This window comes from Alexandromys fortis, unplaced genomic scaffold (assembly GCF_014885135.2).
Source record: "Alexandromys fortis isolate MF-2015 unplaced genomic scaffold, M_Fortis_MF-2015_v1.1 scaffold_8_9099976_23576923, whole genome shotgun sequence".
In the NCBI taxonomy this organism is placed as follows: Eukaryota; Metazoa; Chordata; class Mammalia; order Rodentia; family Cricetidae; genus Alexandromys; species Alexandromys fortis.
This window is the reverse complement of record NW_026067899.1, coordinates 8,966,822-8,991,423: the sequence shown is the minus strand read 5'-3', so window position 1 is coordinate 8,991,423 and position 24,602 is coordinate 8,966,822. Positions and strand designations below refer to the sequence as shown.

The 24,602-nt window shown below is 39.0% G+C and overlaps 2 protein-coding genes across 3 annotated transcripts in view; one reads left to right on the top strand and one right to left on the bottom strand.

Annotated features, from left to right (window-relative positions):
* Positions 1–24,602, top strand: part of Gca (grancalcin) — a 325,199-nt gene that overhangs the window by 224,609 nt on the left and 75,988 nt on the right. The window lies entirely within an intron of this gene.
* Positions 11,797–24,602, bottom strand: part of Ifih1 (interferon induced with helicase C domain 1) — a 46,717-nt gene continuing 33,911 nt past the window's right edge. The window contains exons 8-16 of one of the 2 annotated variants that reach the window (XM_050122431.1): positions 23,419–23,535; positions 21,759–21,882; positions 20,995–21,258; positions 20,016–20,275; positions 17,891–18,040; positions 15,821–15,982; positions 13,529–13,719; positions 12,923–13,013; positions 11,797–12,827 (exon numbers count right to left, since the gene is read on the bottom strand). In XM_050122431.1, the coding sequence (XP_049978388.1) occupies positions 12,648–12,827; positions 12,923–13,013; positions 13,529–13,719; positions 15,821–15,982; positions 17,891–18,040; positions 20,016–20,275; positions 20,995–21,258; positions 21,759–21,882; positions 23,419–23,535 (1,539 nt within the window). In that variant the 3' untranslated portion in view covers positions 11,797–12,647. The remainder of the gene's footprint in view (positions 12,828–12,922; positions 13,014–13,528; positions 13,720–15,820; positions 15,983–17,890; positions 18,041–20,015; positions 20,276–20,994; positions 21,259–21,758; positions 21,883–23,418; positions 23,536–24,602) is intronic. The other variant, XM_050122435.1, reaches the window with a different exon arrangement.

Genomic DNA, 24,602 nt, shown 5'->3' with positions numbered 1-24,602 from the left:
CCCCTATAAAGTCACAAGAAGTCATTATTTTAACAGAAAAGAAATATACCCATGAAAGAGTTCTTAAAACAAAGAGACTTTGCTTTCTCCTTGAGATGTGTTTTTCCTGTTGTAAGTGCTTCATTTTCTAGGCCACACACATTTTTCTCATTTGATCCTCTCACTAATCCACTTCACAGCAGCTAGCAATAAACATTCTCTGGGTGTTTACTTTACAGCAGGACGGCCCCGGGTGTGCTATCTACGATCTGATTAAGCCTGAGCTATAAACGCAATTACTCTTCCTCACGTTTTTACAGAGCCGAGAGTGAATGGAAGCAGAATGTATCAGAAAACTTGAAGAATAATCAAAAGAGTCCTAATTAAAAACCAAGGCGGTTTGATCCCAGAGCCCAAACACTAGATGCTGCTATCCTTTCCAAGAGAGAGAACTGAGACCTGTGAGGTCACAAGACCTACTGTGGTCACAGAAATGGCCACTGCTGTGTTCAGGATCCTCACCCTTTTCACAAGAACAGATCATTGATCTCATCCTTGAAAATCCATACTTAGTCACACAAATTAACACCGCCATAATTGTACCCAGAGGGCTCTCCTCTTAGCATCCTTGATTTTTCTTCCCTTGGTTCTCTGTATTCTGGTACCAGAAATTTCCCCATCACAACACCTCCATTCCGTTCTTCCCATGCCGTTGTCTTCTTGCTGATCCACACCAGCAGACAAGCTCTACACCACCCAACTCTTCTCTCTGCATCTATGTTGCCCGTTCCTCCTAATTCATCAGAGTAGCTGCAGAGAAAATCAATTCCTGCCGCTGCCTCGATGGACATCTCCAATGGCTTCTGATCACTTCAGATTTAAATGCAACTTAGACAGCCAGTCGTCAGGGTTTCGTGGGACCTGGCCTCTCCTCTGCTCCAGCTCCAGTAGCCCCAGGCCATTCTTAGTTGCCCCACTTAACCAAGCTGGCCTTTTCACTCGGCTTTTTGAATAAGATGCGTTTTCTCCATTTGGGACACAGCTCCTGCTGTGGCTCTTACCTGGGATGCCCCCATTTCTGTCTTTTAGGTAGTCATCCGGCTTTGTAAATGACACTTTCGCTAAGTCCTTTTTTGAACTTTCCCTTCTTTCATCCCACATTTGTTTTCTGCATAACATCAGAATCATTAGGCTGGGCGGTGGTGGCGCACGCACGCCTTTAATCCCAGCACTCGGGAGGCAGAGGCAGGCGGATCTCTGTGAGTTCGAGACCAGCCTGGTCTACAGAGCTAGTTCCAGGACAGGCTCCAAAGCCACAGAGAAACCCTGTCTCGAAAAAACAAAAAAACAAAAACAAAAAAAACAAAACAAAACAAAACAAAAAAGAAAAGAAAAAAACATCAGAATCATTAAACGGCTAGCAAATCCCCTGGAAGCTGGATGTATGTCAGAGACAAATACTGAACTGATGAACAGGTGGGCTGAATAGTTGGGGACAGAAAACAAACTACATAAGATAACTAGAAAGCAGGTTTAAGGTACTAGGTAAGAAATGTGCGCTGGCATGTATAGGTTAAAACATGGGGTGTAAGGAAAGTTACTATGATGAGGGAAAGGTGACACAGGGGTTCTCCAGAGATGGCTTCATAGAGCAGTAAAACTCAATCCCAGAGAACCTAGACAACAATGAGGACCTCAAGACAGACAGACATAGATCTAATATACATGGGAAGTAGAAAAAGACAAGATCTCCTGAGTAAATTAGGAGCATGGGGACCTTGGGAGAAGGTTGAAGCGGGGGGAAGAGGCAGAGAGGGGAGCAGAGAAAAATGTAGAGCTCAATAAAAAAAATAAACTTAAAAAAGTTCACTGTGCAATGTTACATCTTTAGAAAAAATTACTTTAGAGAAATTTAACTTGGTGGGAACAGAGTGGCCACACTGAACAGTAGTGGTAACGGCCAGGCATCAGATTGGGAAGGACACAGAAGTGGAGTGTTCATATACCAAGTTGAAATCCATATTAGTAACTGTTTTTAAAAGGCAACAGGAGATAGGCCTGATATCTCTAGCTTAAAATCTTAGACACTTAGGAGGCTGAGGCTGAGCACTGAAAATTCAAAACTGTTCAGGCTACTACAGAGTAAGTTTAAGGTCAGTCTGGGCAACTTAGTGAAATTCTTTCTCAAAATAACAGAACAAGAAGTTTGGGGATCTAGATCAGGGGTTGCCCAGGTCTAACACGCGAAAGGCCCTGGGTTCAATCTTTAGTACTGCTTAATAGAAAGAAAAGAAATGTAGTAGAAATTACACTTTTCAAAACTGCTTGCCTCCTTACACATACTTAAGACACATGTCGTGTGAACCGACGCAACAGGCATAGAGTGAGACACGTATTTTTGTGTCTATCAGTCGTTGACCAAATATTTGCAGTGGTATTATTTTTAAAGATAGGAAAAATCATTTCCTTCAGCTAGGCCCAGAAGATTAACTGTGATAAACTGCTATTAATATCTAGCATCAATTATAACATCTCTAATAATCAGCGTTCATATCTGTATGGCGCTGACAATCTCGGTCTGCATCGGCTACCCATCTTTTTATAGCTGTATCTATATCTGTTGACATGTCTATCATCTGTACTTACCTATCAATCGCTGCATGTTCTGAAGGTCATGTCATCGGAGGTATCACGAATCTTGTGTGGGTGGCTGTACAGTATAGCAAGAACTAAAGCATGTATTTCTCAGGCTCACTGTGTGCTCAACAAGATCACTCACAAACATGGATTCTGAGACTGTCTTTTAAAATAAACTGTTTTGGCTGTTGGTTTAACTTTGATCATAACTTTGGTTTAACGTAGACTCACAAGAGTCTAAATACTTCTATTCATTTTAAATAAGCAGATTTTATAAATTTTATCAATGAAAGAAAAGTGTTCATTTTAAAACTTGACTATCTTGGCTAAGGCAGTACTCCCTAGAGGAATTCTTTTTTTTTTTTTTCCTGAGACAGGGTTTCTCTGTGGTTTTGGAGCCTGTCCTGGAACTAGCTCTGTAGACCAGGCTGGTCTCGAACTCACAGAGATCCGCCGGCCTCTGCCTCCCCCTCCCGAGTGCTGGGATTAAAGGCGTGCGCCACCACCGCCCGGCCCCTAAAGGAATTCTGAAAACTAGAATTAAAACTAGCTTAAAGCTAGAATTCTAAGGGGAGTGGGAAATGTATAGCTCAATTAAAAACAATAAAGAATAAAAAAACAGAATTCCATATTGACTCTTTATAAGCAAATATATTCTTATTTGCTTTAGAGTCTTAGCAGGGACATTAACATTTTTTAAAAAACATTTTATTGACTCTGCGGATTTCACATCATGCATCTCTATCTCACTCATCTCTCTGTCCTCTGCCCTTGCCACCTCTCCCACCCCCAAGATAAAAAAAAATTTAAAAGAAAATAACCAACTCCACATCAGACAGAGGTCTGTTCTCCGAAATATATAAAGAACTCAAGAAATTGATTATCAAGAGAACAAATAATCCAATTTAAAAAAATGAAGTACAGACCTAAACAGAGAACTCTCAAACAGAGGTGGTGGGTCTGTGTTGAGGGGTTGAGGAATAAGGTCTTTCCTAAAAGATATACTTTGTCTCTTCAGTCACTGAGATGATTACACATTGTTGTTTTTTTAATTAAGTGAACAAAATTGTTAGTTATAAAGTACATTCTGTTCACTCTCTGAATTATTTGGGTAGTTAATTGGTTAGCTGTATTGAGTCATTTCCTATGTGAAGGGTAATACTGTAAGAGTAATTGGCTAGGTGGAACACATAACTTCTTCCAAACTAAACTTATTTCTTTAGTGATGATTGTCACCATCCAAATCAAATCTAGAAGAGGAAACTACAGCGATTTAAACTGGTCCAGTTTAAAATAAATCTGCTGACCTCTGATGGGATTGGAAGAATAGCTCATACGAACAGCTGAAGCAAGCTAAAAGATAAAGAAACTGCAGACAGAAGAATGACAACCGCTCTTTAAATTTTGATAGATCATGTGAGACTAAGATCCGGACCTTGCTAGAGAAGGTACTGTGGGCTGTTGACTAGCAAAGATCCTGTGAAGGCACTGGGGTTTCTTGGAAGGTGCCCTGTCAGGTACCAGAGAAAACACTTTGGCAGAAGCTTTCTCACCAGAGACACTACACACAACTGCCTGAGCAGGTGCCAGGATCGCTGCCTATTGCAGAACACTCCCAGTAGCAGGCTCCATCTGGATGCTGGCATGACCTACAGTGTAAGGACCTAGGAACCAAGAAGCAAAACTCTTCCTTCCTGCAGTGACCTTCCCATGCTTGCTAATGCAAAGCAAAAGTAACTAGAAGGCCAGGATGCATTTTCAGGGAGATTCCAAAGGTTGTGTATGGAGATAAATAGGTAATATATTAGTTGCTGGCACCTTTTCAGAGATTCTGTTATTAAAATATGTATATTCTCAAAGATTTCCTCCTTCCCAACCCTACTTCCAGAAATCATCTATTACACATATGGTGAATGGGCAGAGGCAAGAATTGCACATGGAATCCCTATTTTAAAAAAGCCTGGATGTTACTGGATGAAGGCTCTATGAGGAGAGTGGGGTATTCACCAATCTGATTACAGGGGAAGTTGACTCCCCATGGGAGAGCTTATTCTTTCTAATGAGTGGATGGGGGTGATGGAGGGGGGGAAGGGAGGACGGACTGGAGGGGGAACTCTGGTTAGTATGTATAATGAAAGAACGAACTTTTAAATAGAAAATTAAAAAAAAAAAGAACAAAAAACCAGCCTGGCAGAAAGGGTCAGGAAGAGAAAAATAATACCAGGTGATCTGAGGGAGATAATCTTAAAAGATTTTGAGAAAAATAGAGGTGGTATATCAGCTCATGAAATAGTGAATGGTTCTTTTGGAAAAAAATCAAAGGACTTAAGATATTTGTGTAATATGTAAGTATCTTGCTTTTTCTTCACACCAGAAGCAAATGTTTAAGTTAGTTTTTAATTAACTTGGTTGTTGATATTGAGTTCTCCCCAATACATTTGCATTTGAGAGGGACTCAGCCTCATTGGGTCAAACTTGGTCAAACTGATGGTAGCATTAAAAAGTTTTGTTGTTGTTGTTCTGTTTTGTTTTTGTTTGTTGTTTGCTGTCTACTGTTTTGGGTTTTATTTATGAGAGAGAGAGAGAGAGAGAGAGAGAGAGAGAGAGAGAGAGAGAGAGAGCGATCCCTAGCTGACTTTAACTTCATTCAAGAGGCTCTTCCTGCAGGCAGCTATAGGCTCAAGCTACAATGTCCATCTTCTAAAAGCTTCTTGAGCACACAGATATCCCAGAACTCAGCCTCATACACGGCATGTGTTTACCAAACAATTATTTCTATGTTTGCTATTTCTGATTCAACTAACCACATTTCTCCACAGTAGTCTGGGTTTCCGAGAAGCTATTTATGAATTCATCAAAGCAGATTTAAAAATCACGACTGATTTCCTTAGGTCCCTACATTCATCTTCTAATCTTAGAAGACAGCCTAGTGGCAGATAACAACAGAATTAATCCCAGCCATGGCTGGATTAGTACCTTAACTTTAAGGTGTATCTTACATCCCTCTTTGTCCAGCCTTGGACTACCTCTTCACTTAGCGGTCATCCTCTTCCATCTCTCAAGATGCCTCTTTCCTTCTGTGTTTTAAACAGTTTATTGTTTCCTGACTCATTTCCCAGCTGGAAAACAGCTCAAGTTTTGGACCATTGTTAAAGCTCTCCCTTCATCTCTCTTTCTCTTTCATGCAAATCCCTTTGACTGTCATCTGTGCTTCCTACGTCAGTTACCTCAGATTCCTGTTTACTTTCACTGAAGACTACTTGGCCCATTCACATAATTCAGTAAGCTGGGAATGCATCATAAAACATATATGAATTTTTAAGCATTCTTTGATACCAATCACTGCATTTTGTGAACAAAGGTCCCGTGAAGATGTGCATGTCCCCAACACTGAATCTCCCATCTGCCACTTGGATTCAGAGTAAAATCTGACATTCTGAGCACTCATTTCTCCAGAATGGGTACACAGGAATGCCTTTAACCTGGGCAGCTGAATCTAATGGCCTGTTACTAAGGCTTTGTCTAGAAGAACTTGAGGGAAATAGGATTGTTCGCAAGGCGATTTTGAAGGAGAAGGGATGTGATCAAAACAAAGACGTATGGTTTTCCTCTTACTTCTCTCCATTCAGAGAATCATGACCTCTGTTATAGCAGATTTCCACATCCTCACTCATTGGGTTTTCTTTTCTCAACCACTTAGAGAGTTGAATCTCATTAATATTAACTTAATGTATTTGTAGTTACCTAGGTAAGTAAAGTCTAGTAATATTCTTTCAACAAACATTTTTATCTACGCATTACCAACTCTAACAAACCTATCAGCAATCACACTCATCAAAGCAGAAATGTGTTTGCCTTGAATGTATTCTGAATAAATTTTGCTTTTCCAAGGCATAATAGCTGATAGCACATTACCTTTTAGTGGGTTGCAACAGATCTCTCCTTATTTGCAAGGTATCAGTCCTTTACACTTTCAACCTCAAACACGGCAACAACTTTGAGGACATTGAAGAATCTCTGCAAACTCTGAAAAGGTTTTCTTTCCTCTGTCTTTCTTTAGTATAAACTTTCTCACTGCATTATTAATCTGGTCCTTATCGATTCTAAAGTACGTGGTCACTCTAAACAAATATTTAAATCAATGGAGAAAAAGTTCTTATTCTTTATTCTTTGTCCAAAACTGCAGTATCTAATTCATTAAGTCTGTTTGCTGACTAGATACAGGAAGAAGTATTCTTTAGGTATATCTTCTTCAGCTAAATTTGTCTCCTTTTCTGTCTCACTTCTTTGAAACTTGTCTTAATGTGTATATATTTTTTATCTTTTTGCTAATATCTTATTTTGTTTATGTTCATTCTTGTCTTAGTTTACTTATTGTTTTTTATCTTAGGTATGAAACATAATCAACCCTTTCCTCAGAGTAAAACATTTTAAAGTACTCATTTTGATTATTCCAATTTTACATTTTATCTTAAGCAAATTATAAAAATGAAACACTGAAGATATTTATTACAAAGCTTACAGGCTACAATGTGAATTTTCCCCCATGAAGTAGTGACATTCAATGTGTGTGTGTGTGTGTGTGTGTGTGTGTGTGTGTGTGTGTGTGTATAAATCCACCTGGTACAATTTAACATAGAATACTAACATTTTAGAGAGAGATTTAGGATTCACTTACCAAGTGAGATATATTCTTTTTAAAAAAGTTAAGTTTTAATTTTAAATTCAGCACAAATTTACCACATATTATCAAAGGAAAAACTTACAAATTTAAACCAGGGTCAAATTCTAAGGAAAACAGTAATTTTGTCTTATAAACCTTACCTTAGTGTAATACTAGATTGACATTGGTCTCATGTGAGAAAATAGTTTAAGATAACTCTAAATCAAATATTGGAGTCATTTTTGTATTATAAAAATTCTCAGAGTTTGAGGAATATGATATAATATTCATGGTTTGCTTAATTGTTCAAAATGAAAGAACTAGGCATCCAGAAACCTAGTGCAAGTTCACAAAGGACAGCAGAAGACTGGTGGTAAAGGTGTCATTTATGTTGACAGAGTGGTCATCTTTGGTTAAGTATTTTTATATTTTTGTAACCAAATGAATCACTTGAATTCTTATCAAAGAAATTCCATTTTTAACATTTGTATAAGATAACTAAGATACGAAAAATTACGTTCAAGTAACATTATACCCCAGTATATTATTAGATGCATAGTTAAATATTACTTTCTATTATCAGTCTTCTTCCCCTGGTCCTACTCAGGATCTTGGCTTTAACTGTATTTGAAATGTATAAAGTAATAAATAGAGCTAACCCCCATCTACATTTCATCTTCAAATGATGTGCTCATGGAATTACGTTCATGCAAAGAAAGACTTGGTATTATGCTGCGAAATTTCTCTAAATATTGTAAGGAATATCTACAACATTTCCATATTTCATTTCCAACATTTCATATACACACACATATATATATTTATGAAATATATACACACATATAGTTTTTGAGACCTGGTTTCTCTGGAGCATGTCCTGGACCTAGCTCTTGTAGACCAGGCTGGCCCTGAACCCACAGAGATCTGTTTGCCTCTGCCTTCCGAGTGCTGGGATTAAAGGCATGCGCCACCACTGCCCAGCCATTCATATTTTTAATAATATTTTATTCTGAGATTATGATATCATTATATCTCCCCCTCCCTTCTCCAACCCCTTCCATGTCATCATCATTCTTTTTCAAATTTATGGCCCTTTTTTCTTAAATTGTTGTTATGTCTATGTGTATTCCTAAATATATAAATTCAAGCTGTTCAATCTGTATAATTTTACTTGTATGTGTATCTTCAGGACTGGCCATTTGGTGTTGGATTCCTGGTCCAGGCTTGGAGTTTGGTACTGCGGGGGTTGGAACAGATGTGAGGGATGGGGGAGGACCAGTCAGACTCACCAGGCTAAACCCTGGAGAAGGATCCATATTTCATATTTTGCATCTTAGAATCTGAGAAAAAGTTTTAGGACTTAGAAACAAACAGCAACTATAAATTGCACTATACAAAAAATTACTAATTGTACCCTAGCTTTTTATTCTCACGTAGTTCCTAACTTAATCATTGAGACGGCATTACTATCAATTCTTTAGGTAAAGACCGAACATAATTAAAATCATACTGAGATAGATCTAGTTAAATCTGGAAGCTATTGAATGAATAAAATGATATATTTACATTGATCTTTGTGTTTTGCCTGTAGAAGCTAAATCCTTCCTGTAGCCAACCTGAGGGCATATTAACAACTATCATGTGTATTATGACTACTTCTTGGGATGGCCCCTCTTTGACAAGTCTAGATAGGAGAGGCTTCAATTTTGCACGCATTTTACTTAAAGATGAAATGCAGATCTAAAACGCTATATTACTCTGTTCTTCCTATATCTTTGATGACTACAGAAGCTTCAGCTCTTTCAGCAATGCCCACTGTGCTCTGTGGTTATTTCTTGTACATGCTAACTGCTGGCGTTGTTCATTTCAGTGCCTATGTTTCCAGGATAACTCTTCAAGGTCTTTATTATTCCTTTTGACCTTAAGGAGATTAGTGGCTTACTCTCAAAGTCCCCAAACTAGTAAAGAGTCACATCTGAGTTTATCTTATTCCACACTCTATGTACAAAAACAAATAATATCTAGCAAGACTAAATATGGCAAAAAAATAAGTTTCTAATTAGCATCATAATTCTTAGAATTCTTGGAACAGTCTCAAGTTTGTCTTGTTTTGCGCTTAATGCTCTGACTCACACAGTTGTTTACCAGTTTCATGAGTATTTTGTGCTAAGGGTTGAGTGAGCAATACTTTTCTTGCAAGCTCTTCCCATTTCTGTCCTGGAAATGTAAATGCAGCTGAATTCTGGGAAGTGACATCTGGATTTTGTTTTTGAAGGATCCTAAGAGACATCTGCTGAAGAAGTGGCAAAGAATGACTTCATCTCTGAGTAAGGAGCAGAGTGATGTGGCAGAAGCTTTAGGTAAGGCACAAGATGTCAAAGGTACCCAGTGGGTGGCTTAACTTGGGCAGTGTAAATATTCATCTTTCTCTTTGTAACTCTCCTCTAACTTCTCTGAAATGTTTTTGAGACTCCCACATCTTCAAAGCTGTAATAACAAGGGGAACTCAAACTCTTCCTCGGTTTTGCCAGTTGAGTGGTAAACAATGCCTTCTGGGCCGACTTGTTTTCTCTGAGGCAGTACTTTCGGTTGCCGCCGCTATTGTATTGCAGAGATGAAAATGTCTACTTCTTTCAGAGCACACTTCACTTTGAACACCTACTTGTGACATGTACTAAAAGCTTTGGAGAAATCATTTCATATTCATGGGCTATGTTTTAGAACGGACAGGGAGCCATAAGCACAAACCATGGAAATGTTAGGGTAGTTAGGGAACTTTAATCCAATCACTTAAGAATCCAGAAGGGCATTCAAACAACTGAAGAACAAAAACTAAGGCATTATCAAGCCGGGATTAATGGCTTCGCCTCACAGGTACATTCTGGTAATCAATGTTAAGGATTCTACACTATTTAGTAATAATTAATCAAGATACAACACTAATTATAGTGGTTTTAAAAATAAAGTATGTTTTCTATAGTTCAAGTTGCCAGGTATCATCACATATTAAATTATATAGTATCTGAAATATATGCCCTTAACTTTAAAGAAGAAACATCTCTTTTTATTGAAAAAAAAGGCTAAAACATTGACAAGAATATTTGTTGATACCTCAAAAGCAGACCACATGTGTTACTGTGATCCATTAAGATATCTTAGATATTTGGTTTCTTGCACAGTTTCCAAAACATTTTAGAATAAATAAATACTTTAGTCAGATGGAATTTTTAAGGCATTTAAAGAAAACTAACTCTTCTTTTGTGTGTTTATATTCCCAAGAGCTTTGATTAGTACATTCATCTTGACTCAGGTCTTATCAATAAAAGATTGAAAATATCTTAATATGCAATTAAACTAGTAGATCAAAACCACCAAAGAATTCTGTCTTCACTCCCTTCTTCATAAGAGGTAATTGTTTCTGTGGAGCAAGCCATCCCTGAGACTTGGTGTCAGTTCAATGGCTGGTTCAAGTTATGGTCTCCAATCACAGCTCTCCTATGACAATGGAGAGGCGCCATTTCTGCTCGTTATGGGCCCTGTGTGAAGACAAGTGGCCCTGTTTCCATCTCCTATTGACATATTTATTGCATCACCATCCAGGGCTGTTACTCTTCAGCCAGAACATGGGGAACTGTTGCTCTTCATTCCCTACCAAACCTTGAACCTCAGTTCCCTGCTAGATCCCATGTAAAGGCTGGACAGACTGACCAGCTGCTCTGTCCATGGACACTGGTAATCTTACATGCATTAGAACTGCTCTTCGTTTAGCCAACACTTTGTAATGAGGTCACATTCCAGTATGGCATCGTGTTGCAGAAGGGAAGGCTGAGGAAGCAGCAAGCCCGACATCGCTTGATGCTGCATTTGGTAAGACTGTTTTCTTCATGGTACTTCCTGCTTGTCAAAGTGCTTGCCAACAGATGTGCATTATATTAGCAAGATCTGAATACACGGAATGATGGCAAAATTCTAAAATGACCCCTAAGAGTCCTTCCAAAATCATGTCAGTTCATCACGATACCCTGAATCATCTCCTTGCTTTGAATAGGAGCCTATTGGCCAAACAGAATAGATAGATGTGCCCAGAGGCCCTTATCCCAAATGACTGTAGATGTTACCAAGTTGACATGTGAGATTACCTAGCACACCTGCCTATCAATAAGATGCCCAATTCAAAACATACTCTATTGTGTTTCTGTTACTCTAGTTAAGTAACATGAGATTCCTTAGCAGCTTTGAGAGTTTCTCCTGCTGGCCTTGAAAAAAAATCACATGAGATATAGAGAGGGTGGGCTCCTGAAGAGGCCACAGAATAAAGCATTCCTGGGATGTGAGAGCAATTCCTAGTGGAAATGTAGCAAGAAAGCAGAAACCCTAGCCAGACAGCTAAAAGGAAGCAAATTCTGAGTGAGCACGGGAGTGGATTCTTTCTTGCTGTGGAAGAGAAGAGTCTGGCTGAAACCTTGATTACAGTCTTGTGTGGAAACTCTAGCTAGACATTTGACCTACACAACAGCTGTTTTAATAAATGGGTATATTTAAAATCACAAAACACAAAATGTGACACATCTTTACATAATTAAACAAATGCAGCATAAACAAAAGTGACACATCTTTACACAGTTAAAATAATATTCCACAGAATAAACGAATGTAATACATCTTTGCCCAGATAAAATCATATTCCACATTGATCCGTGACAGAACTGGCTGAGATTGGTATCTGGGATTCTTCTCACTCATACTCCGGTATTTTCTACAAAACGGTAACACTCTACACTAATGAGTATTATTGGCAGATTTTCTTCATCCCTATTGTCTTAGTTACTTTTTTTCCATTGTTGTGATAACATGCCCTGACCAATGCAATGTGGGCAGGAAGGATTTCTTGTAGCGCCCAGTTTAAGGTCATAATCCATTCCTGTGGGGATGTCACAGCAGCAGCAGGAGCTTGGGGGTAGCTTGTCATATTGCATTCCACAGTCAAGAAGCAGAATTATGAGTGAAAATGCAGGTTCAGTTAGTTTTCTCAGTTTTATACAGTCCAGGACACAAGCCCGGAGAATGGGACCATTCGCAGTGGTCAGTTCTTCCTACCTTAATCAAGTTAAAACAATCCCTTAAAGGCAACCCCAGAAGCCCATCTCCCAGGTGATGCCAGAGCTCATCAAACTGACAATTTAGATTAACAATTACATTTATAACCAGTAAGGGGTATGCATTGTGTTCTTTCTTTACACAAGTTAAAACCAAACAAAAATGATCATTTATATATTCTTGTATTAGCTCAGTGGTGTAATGACAACATCAATCAAAATCATACTAAAGTTCGAGTTGGCAACCTTGTAAACTAATCATGAATCAAGAGCTAGTCTTCATCACTATACATGCAATATTCTGAGCAATCAAGAGCAGGAAATCTGATAGGCAATTCCACCCACTTCTTATATTGTTTCTTTGACGAGTCATTTTTGAAATCCACTACAAAATTCCTTATTTTGAGACAAGGCAAATCTAAACCTTTGTGCACCATCATGGTTCCCCAAGCCTAGAAAACAAGAGAGAAAGGAGAAATCAAATGCCCATTCAATTTAACATTCCTTTTGGCCAAAGTACAATGGAACCCCACTAAAGTTCGCTCACCTGGCCACATTTGCAGATAATCTCTCCATTTGTTTGATAATCTGCAAACTTCTTTTGCAGTGCTTTGTTTTCTCTTACAATGTAGAGTCTTCTAAAACAGTCCCAGAGGAAAGAGCAACAGTGAGACTTGACAAAATTACAGTACACAGTCACGGGTTCATCATGTGGGACTTAACAATCACCCAACATGGCTGGGTTTTCTTGTATCTTGTTCTTCCTCATCTGCTCCCCATGATTTTTGTAACAAAATAGATGGATGTCCCCATCCTACACCTTCCTCCCAAGTGTCACACTGTCCCTGGGTCTCCTTTGAGGTCTGCTGTTATTTTAACTTTTCAGTCATTCAGAATAACTGAGATCAGATACGGACATCTGCAAGTTAAGTGCCTTGTGTCAAAAGGGCTTTGTGTCTTAGCTTGACTCCCTGTCTCAAGGGAGATTACTTACAAAACAGACTCAAAAGATCAGATTATATGAGAGGGACTAGAAAAGGGAAAATTGTGAAAAGAAAGGAAATCTCACTCTCACTGTGTAAGCAGAATGATTACAATGGCATGAACCTCGCCTCTGCTAAAGAAATCTAGACCTGGGTCTGGCTGCACTCACTTGAATTCCGGTGTCATGTTGACATGATGCATCTTCTCAATCACGTGGATGTCTTCTCCCGAGCAGACGAGCATACTACAATTTTTGCAGAGTAGAGTTATTAATGATGGGTTGTTATTGTAATGCTTTGCAATACTTCTTTTGATTTTCATTTTCTTTTCCAAGATACTTTGTACCTGTAACTTCAAAATCTGTGTGGAGACAAGAATAGTGAATTAAATATTTCTTCACAGTTTTATGGACACGAACGAGCTGAAATTCACCTATCTTAGATTGTACTCTAGAAGATAAAAAGGAAGAGACAACAGCACCAGATGAATCTAGTATACAGTCTTCTACCGTAGTCTATGTCAACCTAAGTCCAAATACAATGGAAGGAAGGAATGAAAGGTGTTGGGTCAAGTGGTGCGCGATGTTTGGGTTCATTCTAGATGTTTGATATAATTTTAACTTTGCAGTAAGACTGACATTTTATGACATACAAAACAGACTTTGTCTTTTGTGTCAACTCTCACTTTCTATTCGTGGTTGCCTACACACTGCTGACAGTTGCTCGCTCAGTAACTGGTAAGCAGGAATTCTTTCTGGGAGTCTCGAGTGTACCAACACTGTACATAGTCCACTTCATTGCTGTTCTTTCTCTTCCATCCATCTGAGAAGTCTTGAGAGGGCAGATCTCTTGCTCAAGGGACACCGAGAAAGGCAGTCCACTCTGGAGGCCCTGGATGGATCATTTGTCATGATTTGAATACTGCTGGCACCTCTGTATTCATGCGTGAATTGGACCCACAAGGTCTTGTGTTAATAATAGTATTAGGGGAAGTGAAACTTAATCTAGTTGTGTGCTTAGAAACGGGGCCTTTGAGAAAAGATTATCTTGGATTAGGAGTTAGGGGTGAAAGCCACAGAATTAAATTATGGTGGCTTTGTGAGGACAGAGAGGGCACACAGAAGTTGAGAAACATATACATTCCTGCCATATGTGATAACAGATCAGGGGGGTGAGGGCTTACAGAACCCTCCCTGTTCTTAGACCTTATGGATTTAACTCTGAGTCAAACTCATAAACCTCTTTACATTTTAAATCAGTGTACCTCAGGTATTTCTTAAAGCAATGAAAGGCTAACTAGTACAATGTTTTAGTCTGGGAGACTCTGACCTGTGAACTACAGAGTATCCTAGAATCCACCTAAACAACTTAGTCTTAAAGCATCAGCTTTTATAAGAATCTCACTAAGTCATTGCCTTTAGTCATAAATATGAGGGAATAACTTTATTGCAGGATCATTTAGTGAAAAAGTGTTTGGTTTACTTTATATTTAAGGGGTTTTAAAATGTAAGTTTGTATGAAAACCTGGCCAGGAAACCTTGGAGTTGGTTACATACTTTGCACACCAATTTGAAAGCACCCCTCCCTAAAACTCTATTTAGGGGAGAGCCAATTCTAATGTTAAGAAACTAACATTCACACCCATATGCAAGGGTGTGAATTTTCTTCTAAATGGATTGTTTGCTATTATAGGAGTTACAGTCTTTACTTCAGTGGTATGAAAGTTTCCTGAAATATTGTATAAATATATTCTTTTTTCCCCACTGCATGCCTTTGCCCCATTCAAATAACTGTTAGTAAATTGGGATTCAGCTATATGACATATTACGTACATTTTAATCATTCAGAACTATGGGGTCATCCTTGTGCCTCAGTCTTCTGAATGCTGTGATTACAGACATGAGCCATCAAACCTGGCTACACAATCCTATACTAAGGCCATAGTGCTCACTACTGTATGATATGCACTGCGAAATTTGTGTTTATTGTTTGTCTCCCCCCATCCTCACCAAGCACACACTAGAATCTCTACTGCATATAGCAGATGTTTTATATGGCACCATGGTCTTTGTTTCTAGAATACTGCCTGGCATACAATAGTCATTTTATAAGCATTTCTGTAATAAAGACACTGTATTTGTATATATGGGTTGGATCAAACTGAAACTACTAGGTAGGTTTGAATAAGTGAGTTTCACGAGTCTTTCTGGAAAAGGGCAGCCTAAATTTATATTACCAAAGTTGATGTTTGGTTTCCCTGCAATGGACAAAATTCCCCCATTTCCTGCCCTCCCATCGATCTTGGGGCTTTTTGTGAATCTGGACTAAGCACAAATCTTCAGACAGGAGGTGATAACTCAGCACAATTTCTGTCTGGAGAAGTAGCCACACAGACATCGGTGGCCACCAAATGTAGCCATTTTCAGATGAAAACTAAACTCAACAGTGGCCAAGAACAATACCTCATGTGCATACTCCTCTGGTTTCATATTCTGAACACGGTTTATAGCTTTATACATCATCTTCTCTCGGAAATCATTAACAATCTCACGTTCAGTAACTCCCGAGCCACTGCTGGTGACCAGGACATAAGTGCTTTCGTCGGCTCTGGCTCGACCGCGGGCCTGAGAACATCAACAAAGAAACAAACGATGTGTCTTGCTATGAGCTGTTCCTGGGAAGATAGTCCTTGTGGGTATCGAGCCTTCAAATGATCTCTCTATTCTCAGTAGAGGTAGTTATTACCCATGGCTGGTAGATAAACTTTTTCAAACTTAAATGTCCTCTAATGCAATGTTCTAGAATGATTTTTGGCAACTCTTAGAAGCCAAAATAACACACCACCCATATAGCTCTGCTGCACCCTGAGCAACTGTTATAAACCACGGAAACCCTGAGCAGCGGCTTGGACCAGTGAAGCCATCTATTTGAAAGGAGGAAGGATGAGGACAAGGCACGTTTCTGGCCTTGGCACCAGGGCTTTTGCGCACACAGAACTGTTCCTGGCAACCTACTTTGGACTTTACACATTTCTCCAGGAAAATATGCACTTTAAAGAGACTAAATTTTTTGTTCTAAAATTTTCATTTGTGTAAACAACAAAATATGACAATATTCACTTCCCATTTGCCCCTCCCCAACATCCATCTTCATGTCCTTGTCCTGAGTTTTAATGACCACTAAGGCCATTCATTTAGTGTCCCCATAAGTGCATGGGTATCAGGCCATCCACAGAGCATAAACAACCTGGCACTGATGGAGTGGAACTCACTAGATCCAATCGGTCACTGGAGTTGATATTGACACATTCTTAATAGTAGAAGCTTGGTTACCTAGCTCAAGAGCTTAGCTGTCAACTATAATACTATTCCTGGGCAAACTGCCTTGATATTATAGTCAGAAACCTCTGCCTTACAAATCACTTCCTGAAATAATCTAAATGGATGTCATTGGTCAAGATTACTTCCTGAAATAATCACTTCCTGAAATATTGAAGATGACATCCATGTTCAATAACTTGTCATGCGCGAAAGGATGAAATAAAACCCTTTCATGTTTAAAGAATAATGTCCTGTATTTTCTTCATCTTAAGTCCTCTAAATACCATGGCATTGTTAATATAGGTGAGCAAGAGAGCTATGAAATTTTGATGCAAACTGAGAAATATTCATTTATTTACTGACCCCACTCAAGATTTTATAGGAAACTAAATATATAGAAGAGTTAAGTGACTGAAGGAGGAAAACACAGAACTGCTGGGCTCCCTGAGGTCTGAATGGGTTACTTTGTCAGACATTTGTGGACAGTGTGGTTCAGATTCCTGATTCCACTAGGGAATCACTGACATCTTAAGACTGAGGAGGCCTCTTCTGAGCTTTGTAATGGGGCCAATTTTATGCATGGTCTTGGAAAAATCTCAGGACATAGAAATAGCAACCAAAATAGGATTGTTTGTTAAATTATAAGAAGTTGCCATAGTAGTTCAACAAACAGCAGTCATATAAGAGGCTTTGCTTGCAGTTCTTTAAGATTGGTCTTTTAGCAGAAACACAGTTGTTTACTTAAAGCTAAAGAACGACGTGGGATTTCCCTCTATGTGCTGTGATTACCAGTGATTAATAAAGAAACTGCTTTGGCCTATAGCAAGGCAGAACTTAGCTAGGTGGGGGAAATTAAACTGAATGCTGGGAGGAAGAAGGTGGAGTCAGAGAGAAGCCATGTAGCCCCTCCAGAGCCGGATGGAACTTTATCCAGTAAGTCACTGCCATGTGGGCAATACATAGATTAATGGAAATGGGTTAAATTAATATATAAAAGTTAGCCAATAAGAAACTAGAGCTAATGGACCAAGCAGTGTTTTAAGTAATATAGTTTCTGTGTGATTATTTTGGGTCTGAGCTGCCAGTCGGCAGGGAAACAAACAAGTGGCCTTATTACAACAGAGGTTTTGTGTTGTTTTAGTAAAAGGGAGGAATCCATATAGGCACATAGGAATGAGAAGGAACATGCTAGGTACAGATCTCTGAGCATACCTGGACCATGGCTATTTCATTAGTGACGAGGCCATAGCGAATAACAATATTGCATTCTTTGATATCCAGGCCTTCCTCTGCCACTGTGGTAGCGATAAGCAGATTTATTTTTCCAGTGCGAAATTTACTAATGACTTCTTTTTGTTCATTCTGTGGAAACATTTTAATAAATTAAATTTTGTGATGCTAAACACATTCAGATCTTCTAATTAGGAGAAGAAATCATAAATTGCAACTGGTCAGTGCAAATCAGAGGATTAGATCATGCGTGGATTTGCCACCATCTGTTTTTGGCAATGAACAAAGACATGATGGTGAGACAACATTTGATTTCCAATCTGGGATTACCGCACAATAACAAAAATATTTCCATCCTGCAGTCTGGAGGTGGGAAGAGCATTCTTTATGCCAAGGAAATAAATTGATGGGCGATTTGGGAGGAAGAAAAGGGAGAGAGGTATTGCTGGCTCAGAAAAGGCTTGGCAGGGACAGGCTAAAATAGGGTTTACCTTTCAGTACGTCAACCCCAGAGTCTGAGATTTAGGGATTTAAAAAACAAATCACTGAACCATTTACATCAGTTTTGGGACATAGAAAATTTCCCCTGTATATTGCAGTTGGTCACTTTAAGGATCACTCAGGAAAAAACAAACACAAAATCCTACAGAACAGTCCAGAAAGGATATAGGAGAAAGTCAAAGTGCCGGGTGTCTCCAGGGAGTGGAGCTGGAAAAGTGGGTAGCAGCGCTACTCTTTAATTTTACTTTGAGGAAGATTGAACTTTAACCAGGGTAAATATAAGGCCTACTTAAAAGACAATAGAAATTAAAAGCAGATGGCTATATGACTGCAGCCTAATCACCATGAGTATTTTTTAAAATGTGAACTTTGAAAGTTAATATAAGTCAATTGAAATCCAACCTCTGTCCTCGGCATTAGAGAAACAGCTGAGTGTAAGTCCCATCTGATGTGGACAGTCGGTGGTCTCTCGTCAAAGCTGCCTGCCTCTGTCATCAGCGCACACTTCTATCCTCATAAACTAAGCAACCTTAACCTTCTAGACCAAGTGTGTGCTCTCTTACGCCCTTTCCTCTCTTCTTAAAAGACAACGTGAGTTTTTATTTGTCTCATCACTGTGGAAGAACATGATAGAAACCTCCCTGACAAATCTTTGCACCTTCTACCATCTTCCTTCACACCCATTGATTTAAAAAAAAAAATCATGTCTTTGATTTTAGCATACAGCTGTGCTTCATTTCAAAGAGTACTTGAATATGAAATTCCAGGCTCAGGGCTCTAAGCCCTCAGATCAAGTACGTGCCTAACTGTTATCAGGATGGATGGGTCCACTCCAGTTCACAAGGTGAGACCGCAGGGCTGGCAGCCCCTAGATTTAAATCAGCTACCACCAGGGAGTGCACAGGTAGTGGGTGTCAGAGTGGGACATTTTAATTTTTCTTCTCTTAAACACTAAATAAATTTGGTTTGTTCCACTGTGTGAAACAGTGATGGCCTATCACAGAACTGAAGCGTCTCCTCCCCAAGCCAGACCCAAGGGAAAGTTAGCTTTCCGAAGAATATTTAAACAGGTAAAATGATTTTTTAAACACAAAAACCATTTACAAGCGTCTTTTTTTCTCTCAGAAACAGTTTTTACTGTGCACATAATAAATAATATCATTTTAAGAGTCTGGCAAAGGAGCAGAAGCCTTCTCAAAACCCCATCCCTAACACAGCCAGTACATTAATTCCTCCAGGTTCTTATAGGCTTTATCTTACAAATATTTGCTGCACAGTTTGGGTTGTAACCCACACATCCTGTGCAGCTTTGAATTCCCACTTGACTTTATATTGTGAATATCCCTTTGCGATGTTGTTAACGTAAAAGTTCCTCATCTTTACAAGAGGCACCAAACTTCAGAAATCCCTGTAAATATGCAAAAAGAAAAGGGAATTCCGAGGTGACACTTAACTCATCGAGTACCAGCTAACAGCCTACCATTAATTCAAAAATTAAGAGCCTTCTGGGATTATGTTTGAGATGGCGAAAGGATTGAGAAGTATCGCAAACAATCAGAAAGGACTTAGTTGAAGGGTAAGAAACGACTCCAAGAAGTTGCTGCACCTGCGTCATGGGCTTGACTTCACTGCTGTGTCCTGCTCCGATGAGATGATGCGCTTTGACGCCGACTTCTGCGAGCTTTTCATTTTCCTTAATCCACTGGGAAAGGGCATAGGTGCTCTGCCGCGTTTTTGTGAAAATAATTCCTCGAGATGATTCCTCAGACTTTGTAAATTGCTCCAATATAGTGTTTCTTAATTTAATGAGTTTTTCATTTTCATATTTTGGGTTTTCAGCAAGTTTTTTCAGCATTTTCTTGTTATCTTTAAAAATAATTATTAATGTAATTAGCATGATGTAGCTACCCCACTAAGCTCATGCGTGCGGGCGCACACACACACACACACACACACAAAACCTATTATGTACCATACATATATCCAATTTCTATTGGTTAGTTCAAGAAGAAACTGACTTTAAAACTATTAAAATGAAATTAGCTTGCATTTGTAAGTTAAATAAAAAAATTGAGGTGGTGGTGGTGCATACTTTTAAGGTGGTCTACACACCCTTAATCCCAGAACTTGGGAGGCAGATACAGGTGGATCTTTGTGAGTTCGAGACCAGCCTGGTCTACAGTGCAAGTCCCAGCCAGGATCCAAAGCTACAGAGAAACCCTGTCTTGAGTCTTGAAAAACAAACAAACAAACAAACAAAAAAATCACACTGTCAGTTATTACATAATGATTCCCTACGACAGGACTCATCTGTAGGTGATTTTCTTGTGATATATTTAGTGTTCAGACTTGTTAATTAATTAATTGTAATGGTCTGGGCAATAAAAGCTGGACGGTCAAATGGTTAATTATGATCACACAATTAAAAGTTAACCTATGGTATCAATTATAAGTCACAGTCTTCATGAAATTTTTTCGTTTTAAGATGAATTTTGAAGGCATTCTATAAAACTCAGAGAGAGCAGTGAGTCTCTGTCTGAGAGGTCAGGGCAGGAACCTGGGCCCTGTGTTATACTGAGTCTTACCAAAGAATAAATTCATGAGAAATTTATCTGTTTCGTCCAGCTTCAGAGGTTTCTTTACATCGTCATTGCTGCTGGCATCATCTCCGCTCTCATCATCGTCGTCCTCTAGGGCCGCAAGCTTCTTTTCTTTCTCGTCGCTGTAGAAAGTCTCCAGGTGACTGTATGCGTCAATCATCCGGATAGTGTCATTGATTTGTAGGGCTTCGTTGTACTTCCTCAAGTGCTCTGCGCAGACACGGTCTTTGCGGTTTCCATCTTTGGCAGCTGTGGAAGAAAACAACTCTGTGAGTGAGGCAAAGGGCAGAGAACCGTCCTACAACAGTGTTGTGAACTTGAATTGGTTGTGGCTCCGAAGCCAATTCACTGCGGTGTTAGGATGAGCAAGGCTCCATATGCGCCACGGGCTCTAAAGGGGCTGGTTGTCAATGCCAACGCTTGCTGCTTGAGCTCTGTATGAGCAGGAATGTGGACCTGAACCATGGCTGAACAGCTTGGAAAAACGCGTCAGTAAAATTGCCTTTGGAGACAGAGCTGTTGATAGCTGCCTTAATACTTTATATATAATAAACGTAAGTGAAAACCGGGTGAATTGACACCTCTTCCCTCAGATGAGGAGTTAGAACATGTGCGGGCTTGCCCTACACACAAAACAGAAATTCTACTTGATGTTCCATTTGCTTTCAGATTGTTTCTGAGTCTGAGAGCATCATCTAAAATCTTGGTGTAAACAAGGAAAAAAACTGTTAGATCGAGACCCAAATTACCTTTATTTTCCATACGAATGGCCCATTGCTCATAAGGCTGGGTTCCAAAATCTGACATTGGATTCATTTGGCAGTAAGTTTGGATGCTGGTCATAATTTCTATAAGTTTCTCTTTAAATGGATTCTAAAAACAATTACACAAGTATTACTAAATGGCATTGTCTTTGTTAAAATAATTGATATATTATAATTGATTCTGAATCACGAATTAGTGTAACAGAATAACCTGTGACCACTTCTTTGTATGCTGTGTTTGGTTTTTACCATTTTGCTCCTACCATCAGGACACCCCAATCCTGACACCATAAACCTCTATCATAAACTGCCCGTCTAAATTTCTTAAAAAAAAAAAAAAAAAAAAACCTTGAAAGCTAAAGGCAATTACAAATATTTATTGAGTCACTGTCCAATTACTTAGACAGTCTTTAATTGTAGTTAGGTAACATTCCTCTGTGATTATCAGGTACACTACTCCTTCTAAAATACAATCAACTGACATCATTTGGAAAAATCTAGATATGAATTCAACTTGGATGAAATTTAAAATCAGTCAAGACAAATAGTTTCCCTTAGCTGGTGACTGGAAAAAGAAGGAGTTTAGAGGGCCTTTTAACGTACTGTCTAGTTATCTAAATTTTTCTACCTAAGTACGGTTAATTTATGAAAATCCACGGGCACATTTTGTGCTTTTTCTCCACACACTGAACTTTTCTAAATAGTAATTTTAAAAGTTAAGTAAAAGAAGAATGGCAATTCTTCTCAAAGGATATTCAGGGAAATGTTTTTGGATGATCATGACGAGAAGCATGAACTTGAGTTTGTCAGGTAAATACCAGTGACAAGAACTGAAAGCGCGGGTACAGTGTAATCAACACGCCAGCATAGCTCTGTTTCCGAATGAAATGGGCACATTGTAGAGGCTGGCACTGGCCATTAGCACTGGCCTGGTGCCTAAAACACTGCACACTTGTCCCATCATTTAGTCCCATAGCCTTAGGAGGGGACTTCTCAATGGGACTAAATTTATTATTCATAGCTAAGATTTATTAAGTCTTCAATTCTATGAAAAAAAGAATTGGAATATCCTATTAAATGTAACATCCATATTGGCTATAAGCTATTTTTTTTTAAAATTAGTGAAACTATTCATCAGAAAAGCATCGGTACATTAAATATTTTACTTTTTCACAATCAGTGTTTTCCAAGGAAAGAAAATACACAAATGAGAATATCTATTGTCACAGCCAACTGCAACAGAATGGCTCCCTGGAATGTCACAAAACCCATCTTGCAAAGCATCAAGTCAGTAAGAGGGCATTGACTGCAACAGTCCCTGTAATTTAGCCATCCAATGCTCCTCAGCCCAAGGCTCCCCCTCCTCCAAGAACCGCATATAGTCAAATCCTGAACTACGTTCCATCTAAGACAGGAGGAGGAGGAGGATGGTGAGGACCATTCCTAGTAGTGTTGCTGCCTTTTGTCAATTTTTAAAAGTATAAAATGATGACTGCTTTGATAAAAAATGTTAAATGCGACTACTCATTTGGTGAACATAAAAAAGCCCCGGCCATCTTTAAACACACACACACACACACACACACACACATATATATATATATGGCATTGCCAGACAAATACATATGAACTGTTTGGAACATACTTCTCTGGTGTCATCAGCAATCACAAACTTCTTGCATGGTTCCTTTATTTGGTGTTTAAGTTGATCAAGATTCTCTTTCACTGTTTTAATGGTAAAGGCATCAAGATTGGCACATATCTGGAAGAGAGACACGTTAAGTGTTCTTTTCTTACAACCGAATGCATAGTTTTATGTCAATAAAGTGTAATATGAAGCTTTTAGCACAAATATGTAGTATAACATTCCGTTCAAGTAATATGCCGCATTATAGTCAATGTACCATTTTAGCAATGCCTACCATGGATGTATTCAACCAATTATCAATAATATTTGTTCTGGTTCTAAAAGTGTGTTCTAAGTCTAATTCTAGAAAAAGCTGTCATTTAAATTCCATTTCATAGCTTAGAAATAAGTGGATAGCAGGATAGTTTTGTGGCAGCTGCTATCTGTCTGTATCAGGCTGCGACATTCACGGTCTTGGCCATGCATCTCCACTCTTTTCTACATATGAAGAAAGCACAAAGGGAGGGGCTACCTTCTTCTTGGTGCCTAGATCATAGGCAGCATTTAGGCCTTTACTCCAGTAATAAGGTATATCCTGGAGACAATCCTTTTCTAATTTTTTTTTTTTTTTTTTTTTTTACTTTAGCAGTTTCTACTGAATTCCTCTCCAATGAGAGGCTTCTTAGGTCCCCTGATGGTCTCACCTGAGGTCAATAGCAGCACTGTAAATAGCACCCTTATTTGGGGAAGTTGATGGGTGCATCTTTAATAAAAGATCCTCATATTCTTATTCCCCACTCCCCCACCTTCCATCCCCAAGCCCTTATTTAAGGGACAGGGTCCCACTCAGCAGCACGAGCTGGCCTGGAACTCACTCGCTGCAAACATCCAGCAATCTGTTTGGCTCTGCTTCCCAAGTGCCAGGATTAAAGGCACGAACCACTACATTTGCATCTTTTATCTCTTCGTGTGAGTAACCCATATCCTAGACTGACACATAGTGGAAAAAGACACAAAAAGCATGCTGCTTTGAAAGTCACGGAGGAACAAGTCATCAGCAAGGAAAATTATCGGCACGTGTGGTTTAACTCTGTGTCTGTATCAAGAGATCATGGCGCTCAAGTGTTGAAGTAGAAGAGCTGCAAAGGCATTCTATTCAACCCAAACTTCTCGCTAATTTTGGTTGTGAGCCTAGCATTTAA